This window comes from Callionymus lyra, chromosome 15 (genome assembly GCF_982586985.1).
Source record: "Callionymus lyra chromosome 15, fCalLyr1.hap1.1, whole genome shotgun sequence".
NCBI lineage: Eukaryota > Metazoa > Chordata > Actinopteri > Syngnathiformes > Callionymidae > Callionymus > Callionymus lyra.
The window spans coordinates 19,045,433-19,065,773 of record NC_141832.1 but is presented as its reverse complement, the minus strand read 5'-3'; the positions used below and the strand labels follow the sequence as shown (position 1 = coordinate 19,065,773).

The window sequence follows — 20,341 nt, the reverse complement described above, 5'->3', positions numbered from 1 at the left end:
ACCAGAAACATAGCGGTCTCGACTGTGTCGCCTTTTTTTTTTTCTTGAAACGTTTTTTGTTTTTCTTGCTCAATTACCAGGGAAACATTCGTATTAATAATATGCAAGTGAAAACACATTGCTATTTTAAATGTCAAATAAATACGATTTAGAGCATCAGTGTTTCTTCCAAAGTTCATAAACCAGACTATTGAAGTGAGAGTTCACCCAAAATTCAAACTTCACTCACAGAGGGTTGTTATTTTTTTTTAAAGAGTAATCTGTTCCTTTTTTTAGAGTTAAAGGCAAAAATGTATGTTCATTTTAATGTAGCAACTGAAGCTCAGTTGTCTTCGTCTTCATCTCTGTCCAAAATGACAAACTTAAAAACATCCTAATACCTCCATGATGCTCGTCTAAAGAATCGTTCAAAGAAAAAATGTAATAAATCTGTATTTTTAAAGTTTCTTTTTAGCAGAAGTGATCAATCTCTAAGCTCTTTCCTCATTGAAGAGTGCAAGTGCAAGATTGAGGCAGCTAGCCTAGCGACATCCGCTAAAAACAAGATTAAAATATAGACTTGTTTAGGTTTTTTCAGAACAATTCCTCATGTCGAGCCTTCAATACAAGAGGGACGTTACGGACGAGCAGCATGGATGTTATTTAAGTGTCTTTTTGGATGAAGACGAAGACAATTGAGCTCCAGTGGCTGCATTAAAATGAACAAACATTTTTGAATTTAACTCTAAAAAGGAACAGATTACTCTGAAAACAATCCCAACCCTCAATCGACATGGGCGTGAGTAGAAAATGAGTAGAGTTTGGATTTTGGGTGAACTAACCGTTTAAATATGTAGGCAAATTATCATTGTTTGTAAATTGGTGTTGGTTCCAGACTGGGGCGAGAAAAGATAAAACTTGATACCAAGACAAGATCCTTATAAGGTGGTCTCCAGACTTCACGACAACACTAGTTCCAGCCATCACTCGAGTTGCACCCTAAAAAAGTAAGTCAACCTGCCGGGGGCCAGGTCTTATGTTACTGGAAAGTCACAATGGTGGATTGTAGTGGCAGGATGGTAGCCTTTTGATGTAATCTAGAAATTTGAAAGTTAAAAAAAAGAATTTCGATGCAGCCTTTAGCTCGGTGGGTTCCATTCCATTCATACCTCATCTTCATCTTGTTGATATCAGGCCTTAGAATAATGAACGTGTCTTGACTTGCATTGGAAAAGCATTGAAGCTACAACGTTGACCCCTTCGAAATGTAGCTTCCAACGTTCCCATATAACACTGAAGTTTACTTTCTAACTTTTATAGCTCAAGGTTGGCATAGGTTTCTAACTTCTAATTCATCTCTACCAATCGTAGCTACACCAGATTTAGAAATTTGTCCGTTGCACTTTTCTAGCTAATACGTCTTGCGATAATCATCGGCGCTCCGGCCCTTGAACTTGGAGAAGGGTGTAGGTTTGCACCTAAAGCTTTGGATCAACTCCGGAATGTAGCGGCGGTGAGCTGATTTAACTTGGAAAAAGAACATTCGAGTGAAAATCCCTGAGTACGTTCTTGCAGGCGAGAATCATTTGATCAGCTGTTCTATATGTCAAATTACCACATTGTCGTTATGTGAGTTCAACCGAGGCTTTTTTTCCCATTAAGCTGGACATGAAAGATGAAAGCATTGAGTGGGTTTTTTTCCCCCCGATTCTGGCGCACACATATTGTATGTCTGATCCCCCACAGTGCAACCTACATAGCAGCGGAGTAATAAGGAACATAAGCGTAAAGGAATTTCTCCATTATATAAGGTGCGAGGGGACATGCTTCTGAGAAAACCTGGCTCACTCCGGAGGTTCAGAGATCGGGAGATTGGGGGGCAGACGGGGAGAGAAAATATACAACAGTTTGAGAAGACAACCAGGTCACACGGGTGGAAGGAGAGGATGTGCTTTCATTGTGTCCTGCAGGTGAAAGAATCAGGACGATGAAAGATGCTGAAATTAAACCGAATACGCAAGAACTATAGTCAATTAAACGAGCATCTGAGGCGCATCTCTACACCGGGACATCTAATCAGAGGCACATGGACCTGTGTGTTTGCAGACAAAGACAATAAAACTTCTGCTCAAGTATCGGGTTCATTCTTCACCCTGAAAAGTACCAAAAAAAACCAGAGTCATAAAGTTGTTTGCAGTTGAAGTTAAGTTCAGTCCAAAGTGGATGTAGAATAAAAAAAATCAAAAACACTCACCATCAACTCGTCTTCTCAGAGATTATTTCCACAAACACATTCCACCGTCGGTGGGATTTCTCCAAAGCTTAGGGCATCTTGAGGTGCGTAGCTGGATTGCGCTAATGTTGGAGTAAGGGTGACCCCTTAAGAGATATTTTTTGAAGAAAAATCTGTCAATAAAGACTGAAAATTCAAAGGTTTGTGTTGCCAGGTAAACATCTTTTCCACAAGCTCTGTGAATCACCGCTATATTATGATTGGGTTCTATTTTTTCTGCAATATGTGGTGGTGTCAATGCAGATGGGATCGTCTTAAATCAGTAATACATTGCTTTTAACTAAACATTAACGTTACGCTCACTTGTGTTGGATATCCATAGTCCCCAATTTTGTTTCGACACTGGACTTGACTGGTAATTGGAGGGTACCAGGCAATGCCTGTTTGGCCGTCACACATTTGGGTCGAGACGATCAGAACATTTAATTGATATAATCCTACTGGCTGTATATTTGAGTTTGCCTTCTCTAACTTAATCCTACCCCACACTGAACTGTTGCCAGCACTCGATCTGGTACATTAGCATCCTTTGAAGCTATTTAGCTTGAGAACAAATGTCTGACTTTATTTTTTTGGTACCTTTTGCTGTTGTTGACAGGTAAGTCTAAAAATAAAACCCGGACTGTCCCACATGTGTAACTTATTGGGGTGTAAGTCAATTATAGTCAGCCCCATTGAGTAGAAATTGGCAACCTCCCCAGGAACTAACTCCAGTTGCCAGGTCATTCTTGTAGTGCATTTTTGTCCGAGTAACATGGAAACCTGTGCTAGGTGCTGAAAACCAACAGCTTTTTATCAAAACATTGTTAGTCTAAAACAGTGTCTTTCCTCCATTTTAACTTAACTCACTGATTAAACACATGTTTAAGTCGGTAACTAAATGTATATCTTCTGAAAGACACCCTAAAACATAACCACAGAAAGGCATCCATTCATCATTTTCTACCCTAATTTCCTTATGGGGGACGTTGGGGGGGATACACACTCATACCTAAAAGGTTTCATAGCTGTGAAGCACGCAAACCAATACGCCATTGTCTGCCTTGGTACTAGACATATTTAAGGGAAAAGGACGTTGGGTAACCATTGTGTACAGGACACTAACATGGTACTTTTTCTTAAAAGGGGTTTGAATAACAAGGCTTGTTTGTACTATTAGCTCAAAGATGCCTGTGTACTTCAGACGATATAATAGGAATAAGTATCTTTTTTCGTGGTCAATATTGCCCAAATGTGTTGGGGGTTCCTGTAAGAAGGTCCCCAAAAATGAAATAAGCTTTAGCATTGTAAACAAATGACGAAAAACAGTTTGCCCAGACTGGTCCGAATCTTGCATTTATATCCATGAACATGTATCTTTTTGGGAGTTAAGGTGTAGTCCAGGCTACGCCAAACCTGTTTCTAAATAAGGACGGTGAAGTCAGATTTAACAGTTTTTTTCCACATGGCTCATTGACTCTGGATGCACCGGTTCAATGTAATCCAAGTTCCAACTTGTGATCCGTCTCAGCTGATCTTTTTTTTTTAAGGCGCATACATGAGTCAAAGTCACCAGGAGTCAAGTCTAGACTCACCACCGATTGCTCTTGGCTGGACCCAGACTAGTCTGGACTGGAAATCGAGAAAGAAATCCGATGATTGATAACCCTGTTTTTGGGAAGTTAAGTCAGAAAAGTCAAATTAAGTAACATTAACTAACTATCCTTCCTCTACTGTGCACACCCTGTATGCATAAGGCAGATGAATCAAAGTGGAAAAATGTGACGGACATCCTCATCCCTGACTCACGTTACCGCTTGTGTCACGTTGCTTCTCCCTTTGTGCGAAAATTATGTAATCATATTGAATTATACCATCAGGTGCAAACAAAGTATCGAGACATTTTCCACGTACAACACGCCAGATGTGAGCTGCCAACACATTCTCGGGTTATATAAGTGTATTTTTATCTTCAGGTTCCTTCATGTTCCACTTTATAGGAGGAAAGAAGAGAGGATAGAAGAGTCATGAGTCACTTTCTTTAAAAGCAATTTGTTTTTCTTTCAATGCTTCCAAAGAACCCATTAGAAGATGTTGTTGGGGGAGTGTTATCTAGACGCCTCGGTGTTTGTCTGGATTTCGCTCTCAAGGCTAATTTTGCCACTTACACATCATCGGCGAAGAATTCTAAAAAAAAAAAGTCCGACTTGGGCTGAGTCACCTTATCAGCCACTTCAATAGACGTCTGCGTATTTGGATCAGCGGTGCGCCGTGGAACCAACACCAAACCTCCCACCAGGAAAACAAACCCATAAAGAGAACAGGAGCGACAAGGTCTGAAGAAAGGACGGAGGGCAGTCATGAACATTTCTGACATTCCTCAGCTCCCTGTTGCAGCCGGATTCTTTTTTTTTTTTTTCAAGGGAAACGGTCAGTCTGGCCAAGAGCCACTGGAGCAAGTCTCCTTCCCTGGCCGGAGCTGGACGGGATCAGTGCTGACCACGTGAGGGGGAAAAGCACGTTAAAGCAAGAATGCACAACAACATCGTGCAGAGGATATTGTTCACCTTGACACCAGTAAACAAGTTTTGCTGCTGAGAGAGGAGTCAGAACATGAGAAGAATGTTTCCAACAGTGTGAGTTCCTCTGCAAAGAGATGCTGGCATTTCCTGAACCAAGAGGCTTCTGGGTATTTACAGAAGACCGGGCCCGAGAGAGGACTTTGTATTTGTCTTTACAATGCTCTCCGTCTTGAACTAGAGTCGCTGAAAGGAACAGCAGATGCTTGAGGGGTGTTTTGTTCCGAGCGTTTCTCACACAGGAAACAGGAATATGACGGGTCGATCTCTAGGTCTAAAGGGTCAAACCTGGCCACGCCATTGATGCGACAACACTCAAAATGAAAAATCTATATAGATACTTAGTGTGGAGGCCTGTGTTAAAATTTTGATGACGACAATTGTTTCACAAGAGAAATGATCTCAATAATGATTCAGTAACTTCAAAAAACCAGAACAACTATAAAAATTGCAAAAGACATGTGAATGCTGAATCTGTAAACTGAAATGCTTGAAAGTAATTTTTTTTAGTCAAAGTGTGTGGAAACAGTTCAAATGATGGCATGAAGAAGAAAGTCTGATGTGAAAATGTTGAAATAAAGTGAAAAAGGTTGAGAAGAAGAAAAAAGTAGAATTTATAGTACAAGTCGTAGCAGTGGGTGTAGTAGGAGTAGAAGAAGTGGATCGATACAGTTTATCTATTGATCCCTAAGTAGTAGAAGTAGTAGAATTAGCAATGGAAGTAGAAGTAGTAGTAGAAGTAGAAGAAGTAGTAGAATGCTGAAGGCATTCACACAATTAAAATAGTAAGAAGGTGGGATGTTGATATAAAATGGGAATCAGGGAATTTTACCATTGCTAACATTAGCGTTGTTGGCTAAGTTAGCTTGTAAACACATCACTGTAATTTCAAAGTAATAACTTACATTTTAAAATGACTTTCATATTGTTCTACTTTAGTTTAATTAAAAACTAAAAACTAAAAATAATGATTTGATGCTTTGAATTTGTCATAATTTATTATATTTTTTTATGTGCACAACTGTATCCTTGGTTTTTCGACATATAATTTCTATGGTGGGTTTATTTTATTTTTTAATTGAACCCTACATGCTTTGTATCAATTATATTCTATAAATATAATTATTTTCAAGTGTGATTAGTCACACAAAAATTATATTGTCATTTCTTATGGCTATATTTTCATTCCCTGTTTTAAGTAATACGTTTGTATCTATTATTTAAGGATGAGCATATTCTGGAGTCCCCCCATTGAAACAAGCATAACAAAACGACAAATGTTAATGCTAGTAAGCCTTTTTTTGTGCTTTAGTTTGGCGAGAAACACAATAGCAAAAATTGTATGGGCTTTTTTTGGTTTCGGGTCAAGTTCATTTTCCGCGCCTCAAACTCAGTTAAACATACATTCTGAATTCCCTTAGAGACACTTGGGCCTCTTGGATGTATAGAAAAGAGACATGGAAAGAGAACATAGGGTCATCCTTTATTATTGAGTTTCTCTCCAAACTTTTAACTAAAGCACAAAAAACGCCCACTAGCATTAACATTTGTTGTTTTTTCAAGCTTGTTTTGAACTAGATATAACTTGAAATTATATTTAATGAAATTTAGGATGACAAAATCATATTTTATTCTTTAACAGGTTTTTTTTTTATTTGCTTCAGTAACATTTCATAGCTAGCTGGTTATTGTAGACAAAGAAGAAAAAAAAGATGTATAGAGACGTATACTCTGCTATTTAAAGTGAGATTCAACTTCTCTACAAAAAAAGACAGTTTAAATATTCCAAATTATAAAAAAAAACTATTGTTAGCTGGATTGCTAACATGCTAATCATATTAAGACATAGAAAAACAAAAGAAAACAGGGTATACGACTTTTCACTAAAACAAATAGTGTTATGCTCTACCAATATATTATTTTCTATGCTGTTTTTATTATATACACACTGTACTAAAGTTTTACTATAGATGTTCAAATATTAAAAACCTTAAAAAAAAATACCAGGAATTCAGAATAAACCAGACAAATGCAGCTTTTAATACAAAATGTATTTGTTACTTCATGACATTTAGCAACATAGGCCAACATTTATTAGATTTTAATAGATCGTCCAGGAGGACAAGTGCAAACCTGCCAAATTAATGAGCAGAACGAACAAAACAAACGCACGTAAATATTATCATAGAAAAAATAACAAGATGACGGACAAACAATGCTAACAATTTTACTGAAGTAGAAAACAAAATATGTTACACAATAATCTTAATACTAAGTCTTAATATACATCTTACTGCTTTTGAGACACAACATCTAATTTCTCCAATCGAGAGCGACTTGAGTTTGAAACCTTTTGCAGTGAAGTACCCAAAAGAAGAAACCGTGCAAGTTGTGCAATAACCCACAAAAGAAAGTTGAACGTGAGAAATGTATGTGAGGTTGACAAAGTGGCACTTGGTGAAAGACACTTTTTTTTGTTTTGTTTTTTCCTTTTTCTACATTGTGTGACTTTGGATTCTAACCATGAAATTCAAAATAGAATAAAATATAAAAAGTGCTCAAGATTGTTTTTAAGTATGAATGCTACCATGTCTTCAACTCACTGTCGCTGCTTACCTAAGGGGCGAAATACTTTTATAAATAAACATTGGAAAAAAAACAGTCAATTCCCAGCTCTCGTGTTTCTCTTTTACTAACAAAGTTCATAAAAAGCTTCATCTGTTTTTATGAGCTCACTTCGAAGTTAAGGCGATTCCCGAGGAAGTGGCTCCTCCACGCTCCCCTGGGGGGGCTGGTTCAAAAGGCAAATGGGGCGAAAACAGCAACCGGTGAGCAACAGCCACCTGTAACACGTCTTCACTTTTTCCTTCCTATCGCGTGCCAGCGAAAAACTGGCACTAATAACCAACACTTGCATCACAGCAGTAGAAGCTACAGCATTAAATATAATGAGGTCCTGATCTCAGCTGTAGCTTCAGTTCAAGTCCAGCGCAAGAGGTCAGATCAGCAGATCAGCTCCTGCTGGATCTCGGGCCGGGTGGGGAACGGAGGGTCGCCGAAGGTGAAGGCGTCGCGGCCCGTCTTCAGCTCGCCCTGGCACGGGCACGTGAGATACGACCCGATCAAGTCCACTTCGGGGGGAGGGGTCGGGCTCTCGGGGTCCGACTCTGACGGACTCAGCTCCGGCTCTTCCAGTAGCGAGTCCGACCTGCTGCGGCGGTGCTGATGATGCGAGTGAGGGTTCAGCCAGGGGTGGTCGAGGCACTCTTCTGCTGTGGCCCGCTTCCTGTAGCCACAAGATAAAGACAATAAGTTCAAAGTTTATAATAAATTCCTGGAAGAACCCGATCACTTGATAAAATTGATGACTTTTGGGATGATTTTTGAGGAAATTTAGATGCAAATTGGGACATGATGCAGTTCTGGTTGACACGCCTTTTCAATAAAAATAACTTTTAAGTCAGAAGTGGAAAACGTATAACATTTTATCAACAATAATACATGTTTTTTCCTTAAATCAACTTTAGATTTTAAAAATCTTCATTAAAACAAGGTACTATAGGCAAAACCAAAGTATCCAGGCTCAATAAAATAATATATCTATATTTATTTAGTACATCTGTTTATTGAATAAGTGAATAAATAATTCCGTAAGTTAAAGAAAAACAAGTTTGTTGACGTCAAAATGTGGACCAATCAAGCGTCATCGGTGACGGTTGGTCACATAATGGGAATATTACATAAACAGATAATTACAAGAAGTAATTTCATGATGGGAGTCACAATCTTTAGCAGACATCTTAAAGAGCTGCTGGTGGACAATTCTTATCGTTGACAACTACGATTAAAACTCGGTAAAGTTTATTTTGTGGCCGAATTATTGTTCAAATGTCTGTTATGCTCTAGTGCTTAATCTATATCTGACCTTTATTTAAAATTATGGTCAGTTTTTGACGGTTTAGAAAAAACCAAACTATTAAATCAAAAAATTGCAAGGTCTAAAAAAAATGACTTGACAACATTTTGCGCCATTTCACAAAACAGAATTGTTTCGAGTGCCTCACACACTGCGTAACTAGCCGTCTTACTTTTGACTTAATACATTCTCACTCCCTCACAGTAAACTCATAACGGCCTCTGCCTTATTTACAGTCAAGATTCCTACATTCAGAAGCATTTTTGGGGGGATTACCAGGGAATTATTGCACAAAGAAGCTAACCAACTTTTGACCCATTATTTAGGCATCATTGTTCTTACTGCATTTGTACCGTGGGTTACCGTAATAACACTTATATGAGCGCAAAGCAATGAGAACGAATTTTCAAGACGGTATAAATCTTTGGGAGATATGAGCATTTGAAGTTTGGTTTTCTCACCTTGGGTTTTTGACCAACAACGACTTGATGAAGTCGACGGCCAGCGAGGAGATCCCCTCGAAGGTGTCTTCCGGGTACTCCACGTTGACCTGGGAGATGTTTAGAAACGTCTCCTGCTTGTCGTCGCCCAGGAAGGGAGACTCGCCCGTCAGCATGACGTAGATCAGAACGCCGATACTCCTGATGATGAGGAGCAGGAGGAGAAGGAGGCGGTTAATGGGGCAGTTTTGTAATCTTCAGATCGTGGCTCGTGATCCGCCGTGAAAGTACAGCAAAGCGTCGGGTCTTATGACTTAAAAAAAGTCAGACACAAAAGCTCTTTTGAGCCGCTGCGATGATGTCAGCTTTACAAATGTCTCTTCATTCCGAGAAAGTAAAGCGCGAGGATAATGGTTTCTGCATGACATCTGTTAAAACAGAAGGAAACGCGTGTTACTCACCACATGTCTGTCGATGTGCTGATGGGTTCATAGTTGAGGATTTCTGGTGCTGCAATAAAAACAAGTCCGTTAGCACGAGTCAGGTGAGGCAAGACACATCGTTCAAGAGTAGGGGTGGAGGGGTAACACTCACCGACATACTCGGGGGTGCCCAGGATCTCCCGGACCTCTGTGATCTTGTCCATGCGCCGGGACAGACCAAAGTCCACGATACGAATGTCTCCCAGAGGCGTGGCACTGGTCAGCAAGATGTTCTGTGGCTGGAGATGGAAATGTACACAAAGATTAGACAAAAAAAAAGGTGTGTTACATAATGAGCAGGGTGGATGTTTCATTGGCAGGAGATGTGAAAAGGCTCTCCTGATCCCGGATCATCCGCTAATCCTGTCAAAGGGTTGGTACTAGGGAGGAGATGCCTGCCAGAGACTTGGATGTCTTCACGGCGAGTGCGTCCGACACCCTTAGTCATGTCTGGGACTGTTTTTCAGGCAAAACAACTTTGAGAACTTGCTTTTTCAACTTTTTATAAACGACTTAAGCAAGTCTTGTTGGGCAATAACCTTGAAATACCTGATTGGCCAAAGTTCCAAGATACACCCAGAAGTGACATAAGAAGAGCAACATCTGACCTGATCTCTGGGTCGCATTCTTTAAATACATTACTTCATCCTACTTTCACGCTTCAATTATAGCCGTGTCGTTTCAAAAATGATCATATTTCACCTTCAGAGGGAAACTTAATCCCCTGCGTGTAGGACTGATGAAAAAAGTAGGAAAAACCCCAAAGCAATACCTACTTTGTTACCACAGAGACCATTTAAGAAAAACATAATAGTCGAGTCCGGTTCCCGGTGGGAACTGATGCTCTCGAACGAACGGTTGCATAAGCGAAACCATATCCCTTCCTAGTCTGACACTGGAGGGAATGTGCTGTCCTACTTTGTCAAGATAAAGCCTGACTTACTTTCAGGTCCAGGTGCACCACGTTGTTCCGGTGCAGGAAGGCGACGCCGTCCAGGATCTGCCTCGCCAGCCGGATCACGTCCTTCTCCGTGAACGCCTCGTCGTTATCGGCCACGCACTGGTCGAAGATCTCTCCGCCGGCGGCGCTGAGAAAAAAGGAACAGGAAGGAAAATAAGCAAGTGATAGTATAAGAAGTCCTTAAACACACATTGAAAATTGTGTTTGGCTTCATTTCTTTTAGAATATTTTTAAAAACAATACAGAGTGACAGGAAGAGAGGTTGACGTCTATAATTACATTCCTCTGAAGTGGCTGATTCCAGAGTTCTGTCTTGCATAACTTCGGTGTTTTTAAAGTGATCGTAGCCTAGCATGGCTAATGGCTAGCATAAAAGTCCCCATCATGAATGATAAAAGTAGGTGAAAAAAAGTTCAGAAACCAAAAATATTTCCACATGTTTTACTAGAAATGGAACACGTTGTTGGTGTTAATATTGAAACTTCATAACTGAAGTTGACACCCTTGATTTTCCTGATTCATCGATAGGATTGTCAAAATGTCAACAATAACTAGAATGTTTACTTGCTTGCAGCACATACGTCTAAATATTTTGTCTTAAATGATCCCATATGGGGCTGGAACTAAGGTGCACCGTGAAAATACCTTCCATTGGAAACACCTGAAGGATACTTGTTTTGGGAGACGGTTAGTAGCAGATGATGATTCCTGATATTTTGTTGTGAAATCCGGTAGTGTGGATCCCTGCCTGTTCTTGTCATTCCTTGCATAACAACGTGAAGATGAGACCGGGTTGGATTTATGTTCGATGCTACATCACACAGATCTCGCCCCCGAAGCAGACAGTTCACTCGGAAAATGCAAAACACATGTTGGGGGTTAAACATGTTTTCCAGCAGATCTCCGTTACATAACCAGCCCACCCTCGCCCCGTCGCCCGATGACCCTCGGAACACCGTTGACGATCCTCAGCTGTGGAAATAGAACTGGTGTTTGGTTTGATTTTGGAGGATTTCCGCCATTACAAGATTTCATCTTGTTTTGCTCTTGTACGGAATGCCAGATCTGCCATCTACTCTTTTCCTGGAGAAGGAAACCTTGGCGTGTTTACATGAAACTTCAAACAAAAACGTTTATTGGTTTTAAGCGTACGCTTGTTTTATCTTTAGAGGAAATAAGGAAAGCATGCACCACCGGTTAGGCAGGTGAGTTCCATTATTCCACAACTGCATTTTTATTGCATTAACTCAACAGAAATCCAAGCAGGAAATTCCAGATTGTCACCAAAACAGACTTTAAAATGTGAGGGCTTACTTATCACCTTTCTGTGTTGAGTTTGTATGTTCTCCCCATGTTGCGTGGGTTTACTCCGGGCACTCAGGTTCCCTCCCACAGCCCAAAAACTTACAGAGGTTGATTGGGAACTTGGAGAAATTGTCCCTAGGTATGGGTGTGTGTGTGAATGGTTGTGTGTCTTTGTATGCCATGCAACAGACCGTCGTCCTGTTCAGGGTATCCCCAGCCTCTTGCCCGAAGAAACTGGGATAAGCTCCAGCCCTAAAACAACACCCATAGGGAAATAAATGGTAGAAAATAGATGGATAAATGGGTATTTGGTGTCGTTACGGTGTCTCAAAAGGACCTCTCAATGCTGATATACTAGGCAATGATTGAGCAACCAAGAGGTCTGCCTTGAGGGACACCAAAGTGTCGAGCGAATGGTTTAAATGCAGTCAATTCAGAGGTGTGATAGACGGATAAAGTAGACAAATCTGAATCTGAACAAATTGGGGAACACAATAATGTATGCACAGAGAGGATCTTCCACTCAGACTATATACCCATTTTGACCAATATCCTAATGCTTGGCCAAAAGACCAACATTTCCTTTCTATTGAGAAACAAAAAGAGGAATGATCTGGCCTGAAGGCAAATCCCAGATGGTGTTCCCAGGTGACAAGGCACAACCCATATGAATGGCAGGATGAAAGGATCAGAAGTAGGTCAAATAATGAAGAAATTGTAAGGGAGAACCAAAAGAATGTTGGTGCGGAATCCAGTTACCTAAATGTGCACCTAAGCAGAAGAATGACCCTGAGAGGATACTGACTTCTACTGTTGTGCAAGTTGACTTGTAAATTGATTTCCTGACATCGATGACTTTTTAATTTAAACCCAAATCCCATCTTAATCAATTATATAATGTTGTAAATGCTTGTAAATGAGTAACTTGCATCATACCTTCTTCAATTCAACATTCCATTTACAAACTCTGATCATGGGTTACTTAATCGTATTGCAGGAATGAGTAAATGTTTGTCTTAAGGCCAAAAAAAGGGACTTAAAACGCCAAGCAGTACACCACTGACTGCACCCATTAGCTTTTACGCTACCCATCCACACAATCAAGTAGCTAAAATGAGCAGCTTCAAAAGTGTCATTAAATTGTCAGTTAAGAGCTCGGGAGGATTTAACATCCCCCATAAAGAGCGTCTTGTTTAAGTTCAGCAGACTGCACACTTTCTGGCCAAGCAAGCACTTAAGAATGATCTGATACTTCCCTGAAGTCCAAATATTTTCCTCATTCTCCGCATCCTTCCGAGTGTGAAGGCAGACATCCTCCCTTTCTACCGACCATGAGATAAGACTAACGCGGTCGACGTGAGCGATGCCACAGATGGGGAAATAAAGTGGACCATCATTACCACAGATTGAGGGTTCAGAAAGTTCAAGTATTAGCTCTGTTGCATCTTTTTTTTTAGCTCAAATACTAGTTTAGGATAAGATAAGATCTTTTTTCTTCTCAAATTGGGGAAGATTGCGTACATACCCGTGTGATTACCTGCAGATGTCAGTGTCTTGATAAAAATCTGAATATTGGCAAAGGTTTTATCCACAATTGTTGCTTGATTAAAGCAGCAAAATTATGTGAGCGAAGTAGTACGAAGGAAAATGATTTGTTATTGGACTGTATCTATAAACACACTGAAGTAGCATTTATTTATTTATATATTGACTTACCTTCCCATCGCATGTTTACCTTTAAGCACCAGTATCTACATTTATCTATACACAATCTTGTAGTAACAATAGTTACACTTAATTGTTTAGCCACAAACAACTAAAATAAAAAAGGCAGTGACGGAAATATCGGCAAAAGACTTGTAAAGAATCTCCTAAATGAAGTTACGATATCCTTTCAAATATTCAAAAAGAAATATAGCCCATGTTTAATACAAAATAAATGTCAAATGTTGCAAAGCAAACAACTTGTTTAACCATAAGAGGATAAATATTGTGTCTAAATGGTTAAGACACTCATTACATTGAGTGTAAATGAGCTTTTGACATTTAGAACGGATGTCGTGCGATAAAGGATTCTTACGGTCGTGCTTCTCAAGAACTCAGAAATCCAAGTCGCATCTTTTTTCTCAGACATTACGAAGGATGTGGTTGTGGTCTTATGTGAATGTGCAAACAGCTGTAGCGGTGTGGTTCTTATTTAGAAGTCTTGCTTGTATGATGCTTTTGCAGAAACCCACAATAGCAAGAACAGTTTTGCATTGTTCCCGATTCATTTTGTTTTTGTATTGAAAAGGTACATTTGAAGAAGTGAATACATTCTTAGGTACTGGTGGTCTGCTACAATAAGAATGAGTCAAATGGAAGAAACTTCCAGATTGGAGTCGTAGCCAGTATCCGACTGGTTTTTTTTTGCCCCCCCTACAATGTTTTCTCTGCAGGCATGCTAGGGTGCACCATGGTGCTACTTCCCCTTTCACACTTCCAGTCAAAGGTCAGAAACCCCTGCCCTTGCCTCCCAGCCTGCCTGAGCAATGAACAGACCGGCCACATTGCATTATTTCCAACTGTCCTTTCCCTCTGTATCATGAAGCAATCAAAGTTATCTTTTTCCAATCTTAACTAGTGGACCTTGAGGAGCCAGACGGAACTCAAAATAGTGACTTTGTTGAATGGGCAGGTAGCTTCAGTCAGGCTGCTGTCCAGTTTGTCTGGGAAAAAGCTGTGTCTTGAAAGTCTTTTGTACGACTTTTTAAAGAACAAACAGCAGCTATGAGAATAAAAGGGAACTGCAGAACTCTTGAGGTGAGAGATGCGTGTGATATGCAGCTCACACTACACGTCTTTGTAGCCAGACCGCGAAAGCGATTATCATGAAAATCACTTTTGTCATGCAAAAAACACCGGATGCAACAAGATCTCTATCACTTGCAAAAATGCTTCTAATTGTGGGGATTTCTCACAGTTGGCAAAGTAGATTAGGTAGCGTCGCGTTCCCCTGATCCTCAGCATGAAATTAGCAGCTCTGGAAAATGATGATTAATGACTTTCCATCTCTCCTTTCAAACTGAATATATTTATCCCCATTTTCCTGGCACGGACAGAACTTAGGAAAATGTACATTCAAACCCTCCAAAGGGCAGTTTTTTTTTTTTTTTAACATTATCTTGCTTTGGGATTTTAATTTAAATATAAAGCAGCCTTACCATTCCAGAACCAGTATGATTTCAGTGTTGGTTTCGTAGACCTCATGCAGGGCCACCACATACGGGTTTGCCTTGGCCGACTCCAGCACGGCGATCTCGTTCAAGATGTCCATGCGGCAGTCCTCGCCCTTCCGTCGCTTTCTCAAAAACTTGGCAGCGTACTGCTTCCCCGTCGACTTCTCCATGCACTTCTTCACCACCGCAAACTTTCCCCTGGGAAATGAGAAAAATAAACAGAGGGACACATTTAGTGGTCATTCCAAACGGGTCGGTAATGGTCTATGCCCACGCGGCCTACGACGAAGACGGTTTGATCTGGTTTTATATAAAATAACGAGAGAAAAGGAGCTAAAATTACTGACTGACCAGAGAAACTTGAGCTGCCATGAAGTGGGGATTATAGTGTTTTTTTTCTTCTACAAAAGTGGTGGACATTGCCATCAATTTTACTGGCCCGTAGCACTGTTGTAGTAGGAGGTGGAGATGTTGTGTAGATTTGTAAATACATGGCCCAGACAATGGCAGGGCAGAGCAGCCATTGTCTGGGCCATGTATCAAGACAATCTTTTTTTATTATTATTAAGAGTCTGGAAAATCAATTGTTAAAAGAAATCTATATTATTGATATATTAGCCTTCATCAAAAATCCAACCCACAAGCTGGTTAAACTAAGCCAAAGTTTTTTTCCGAGCTTGAGCTCGTCCAATTGTTTGGCTTTAGAAAGATTTTTTAAAAGGGACTTGCCGACCACAGAAACCCCCCCACCAAAACCAAAGATTAATAAGACGATCAACTGCTAAAGATTGCAACTGATGGTGGCCATGTTTCTTTGCCAGTTTTCAGGATTATGTTCAAGGCAAACATATCCAGAGATCGTCTGGCTTCCCTTTTCCATAAGGTCACACCGGTCAGGCACCATCGTTTTCCCACAATAGGGAATCATAGGTTGGGAAAAAAGCCAAGGTTTCCACTAATACAGCACCTCCGTGATCGGTTGAATGAACGTTTCTCTGGACCAAGATTTGAAAAAAAAAGTGTAAAAGGCCCAAAAAGGGCACTTTAGCATTAACTGGCCAGGGGGGGTATTCTTGGCAAGGATGGTCTGCAGACTGGGGGGGGGGGGGGTCTTTCAACTGTTTTTTCAAAGACCTTGATCCTATCCGTTATGTAGGACTAGATGTTAATATTCCTCTATTCATGCACACTTTCGTCATGCGAGTGATGCCACCCTTTGGATTGTCAAGTGGGCGCCGTACAAGTTCTTGATCCAAATATTATTCAGGTTCTCTTCTTCTACGGTTTGCATGTGAATTTGTGAATCTTAAATCCATAATCAACGTCATTTCAATGATAACATTCGACGTTATAATCTTTATTTCTTAACCATCTGACGTTGTCATAGATGGAGTTTCTTGCTTAAAAGGATGGCCACAAAAAAAAGAACCTTCATGGCTACAAATACATACATGGGTACATGGGCCACACATTTTGGACCCCTCGCTTTAGTGTGAAGCACAGATTGAAATGTGCGGAAATGGCAATTTTCAAGCCTCTCAAACTCTCTTGACTCTGGGAGGGTCCGACAAAAGGCTGATAAGGCTGACCGTTGAGCCGCTGAAGTGGCAAGTACCCTGATAAAGCCACTCTGCAATCACAAAAGGGATGGACCCGCTTGACAGCTGAGGACATTTGTATCTGAAGAAAAACACGAGCGGGAGGGAAGCGATAAGAATGACTGTCATTAAAAATTAGGGAGTCACCCACACGGATCCATTAGGAGGTGATAAAAAAAGTATGGGTGTGGGCAGGATGTCCAAACGTGTTCAGAGCCGTCACTCCAGGCCGATAATGAAGCCTTGTCCGTTTCCTCCTGCACAGCTGACGGGGTTAAATGGGATTGTATTGACGCCTCCACCCAGACGACAGCCTGCTTCTCTCCTTTGACAGTTGTACAAAAGCTGACCAGTTGGACCACCCACCTGACCCGAGGCTGGGTCGTCTAGGCATGGAAGGGGGGGGGGGGGGGTCATCTCGTCGCTACAGTCACTTTGGAGCCAACGCAGCATGCCAAAAACGACTACCATTTATGACCAGGGAGCGCCACCCTGTCACGGTCTATGAGCTGAAATACAGACAGATTAAGGGGAAACTGAACGCCGAGACTTGAAAAGACAGAGCTTAGAGAGAATTCTGAATGAAGGTCCAGTCAGCTGGGTGCCGGTCAGTTTCCCACACAGCATTACTCCCGACTCATTGTGCCAATGTTCTAGGCCGGAGGATGAATCTGTTTTGGGGCTACATTCTAGTCGTCGGCCAAAAAGAAAGTTGACGACACATTGTCAAGGATGAAAAGCCACAAACGCGTCAGAGCCTATTCAGGCTTAATTAGCAGAGTTCACTGTGGGCTGGGAACTACATATGAAGTCTTTTTAAGAGGCTGGCGACGGGGTCAGGGGTCATTCCAATGCAAACGTCGACACACTGTGGCGTTTTGGCAGATGCGCAACTCGCCATCTGCAGAGACATTATCTGGCAACGTCATCCCCCCCCCCAGACGGACCCATGATTCGATTGAAGAATTAGGTCCTGTGACGTCTGTGGATTACATGGCAACCATTGAACGTCACATAGTATCTTCATTTGCTTCCATTGAGCCACACACACTGAATGATGGACAGCTCGGTAAACACAATTATTCAGTTACAAATATGACCAATCGGATCTCCTGGCTCACCGCCCGTGGGCGTAAAAACGAGGAAGCGGCGACCGGGGGGGGTTCAGGTTGTTTTGGGTCAAAGTACATGAGTGGAGACTGGGGCGTACAGGGCGAGGGAAGAGTGGGTGTTAAGAGGCCAGCGGCGTACTGTTCCTCTCAGGCTGCGCCCCTGCTGGTTCTGGCTGCCGTCCCGGTAAATCCCAGCGTGACTGACGAGGAAAAATCGCTACTAGACAAAAATCAGAGCGGATGAAATATTTCGAGGAGCAAAAAAGTTGAGTCGAGCGACAAACGCTGGCAACAGCTGCAGCGGAGAAATGTGTCAATTATGAGCCTTTCTTTCAGAATTCACAATAAGAAAAGAAGAAAAAAGGATGTATTTACTCATTACTTTTTGTATTTGAAATGATAACTAACTACAAAAACTATATCCATCATAATAAAGGGCTGAACGTTACAATTTAAAGTAAATTTGAATTATATTATTACAGTGGAAGATATTGAATTTGTCAATTAAACACTTAGAATGAGCACAACCTAGGGGCCACACGCGGTACTTATGACTGTTTTTAATCAGACAGATCATGTATAAAGTAACATTTTTTGGCATTTATTTTTATAATGAATTAGTTCAACTCTTAATGACTATTGTTTGAGGAATTTTGTTCTCTTGTTTTGTCATTTTTGGGAGTATTTATTGCCTGTCAATAAGATTGAGTGAATATTTTGAAAATCTTTTTTTAAAAAGTTATTCTAAATCAGATAAAAACAATAGAATAAAAGTTAATTAACTTAGGTTATTGATTTAAAACTTGTTTTAGCGCTACCATTATATTAAGGCTTTTCACTCGCTTTATTTATTTGTTTGTTTGTTTCCCCTCGCAACAGTAACTGTATGATATGTGGCCCCTGAGGAAATTGTAGCTGCCAACGTCTAGTATAAATTAAAGATTTATGACTTTTTAAAATGGAGAATAAATCAGATAAAAACAATAACAGTTCTCTCAGTGACTCCGAAATGAAACATATCCTTCCACCAAAACAACACAAAAGTGCAGCCAGACACATAAAGCTCATTACAAACTCCACACATTCTGGGCTCCACGGTGCGAGGCTCCATCATCCAGCTTTTCTCGCACTTGGAACGCGAGATTTTGGGAAGTATTTTAAAAAATCCACACGCGTCCCAGTCGCACGTGCAGAGGGGAGTAAATCTTAACTCGATCAGAGGATTAACTGAAATCCAATCAAGACAAACATTCCACAAGTGAGAAGAAAAAATAAATAAATAAGAATGACTTTACCTGCCGAGCTCTTTGCCCACCAGGTCGTAGTGGGCAGTGAAGGACTCGCTCCTTATCCTGGTCAGGATTTTACTCAACATTCCACTTTTGCTCATTGCTGCAGACAAAAAATCAAACAATTCTGGCACCTCGAACTAATTTTATAAAAAAGGGGTTCAGGTGAAGATTGTCATTCTAGAAAAAAAAAAGGTTGTGGTGAGATATAGTCCAGGATGACACACGCAGACGCGCTAAATTGCTTGAAGTGCTTCCACTCATTCCCTCACAATAAACGCTGCCCTCTGGCCCCGCCCCCCGTCCGTGACGCGCCGTGAGGACAGCCAATGAGCGCCGCCGCGGCGCTAGAAGTAGGCGGGGCTCGCAGTGCCTCCGGGTGGTTCGAGTGTGAAGAAGCTTCCGGGTTCAGGTAAACACGTTTGCTTGGTATTTAAAATAAAAACAAACGTTGTGTCACTTCTTATGAAATACGTCTCTTATAGACGGCAACACTTTTTAAAGTTAATTCACGACTAAAATAATAAAAACCTCTTTTTAATTGTATTAAGAACAATTTATTATTTCAGTTTGTCACTGACAACTAGCAATAGAATGTGTTCTGTATTATATGATGACATTTTACATTAATATGTTTTAATTAACCCATTTTCTTAAGAATAAACATTGTCAAGGTGAAGACTATTGCATTGACTCAATGTAGGTCAAATAACTTTTACATTTTTAGAAAATGACCCATAGAACATCGACTTATTTACCTAATTATAAAATTATTTTTCATATGATATACTTAAGTATAACCTTGTTTTTTTAATTTATCTTACACAAAATAAGCAATATAACGTTTTTTTGTGTGAAATACCAATAGAAAATAAATGAACATTGATTCTTGGTTATGTTTTTTCGATGGTTTATTTTGTGTGTTATCTTATTTCTTTCATTTTTATTTATACTGCGACCACTTGAAAAATCCCAGGTTGTGTTGACACTGGCACTTCTGATTCTGATTAGTGAAAGTATAAATATTTTAAGTATACAAAGATACATCTACATGTAATGGACTGAAACTATATGTTATGTGTATCTAACAATAACACTATCTTTTTTCTACCATCCATCACACACTCCCATAATCCTTTGCACAGTTTACTTCTGGATCACCATAATAATACAGTTGCCCAAAAAAAGTA

At 40.4% G+C, this 20,341-nt stretch overlaps 1 protein-coding gene across 1 annotated transcript; it reads right to left on the bottom strand.

Moving 5' to 3' along the window:
• Window positions 1–6,862: 6,862 nt before the first annotated feature.
• On the bottom strand, window positions 6,863–19,404 carry stk17al (serine/threonine kinase 17a like). Its single transcript, XM_087808949.1, has 7 exons — window positions 19,158–19,404; window positions 15,138–15,350; window positions 10,612–10,756; window positions 9,781–9,907; window positions 9,648–9,696; window positions 9,208–9,387; window positions 6,863–8,116 (listed from the first exon to the last, which is right to left on the bottom strand). The coding sequence occupies exons 1-7, from the start codon at window positions 19,250–19,252 to the stop codon at window positions 7,834–7,836; spliced, it is 1,092 nt and encodes a 363-aa protein (XP_087665075.1). The 5' UTR covers window positions 19,253–19,404; the 3' UTR covers window positions 6,863–7,833.
• Between the last annotated feature and the right edge of the window lie 937 nt (window positions 19,405–20,341).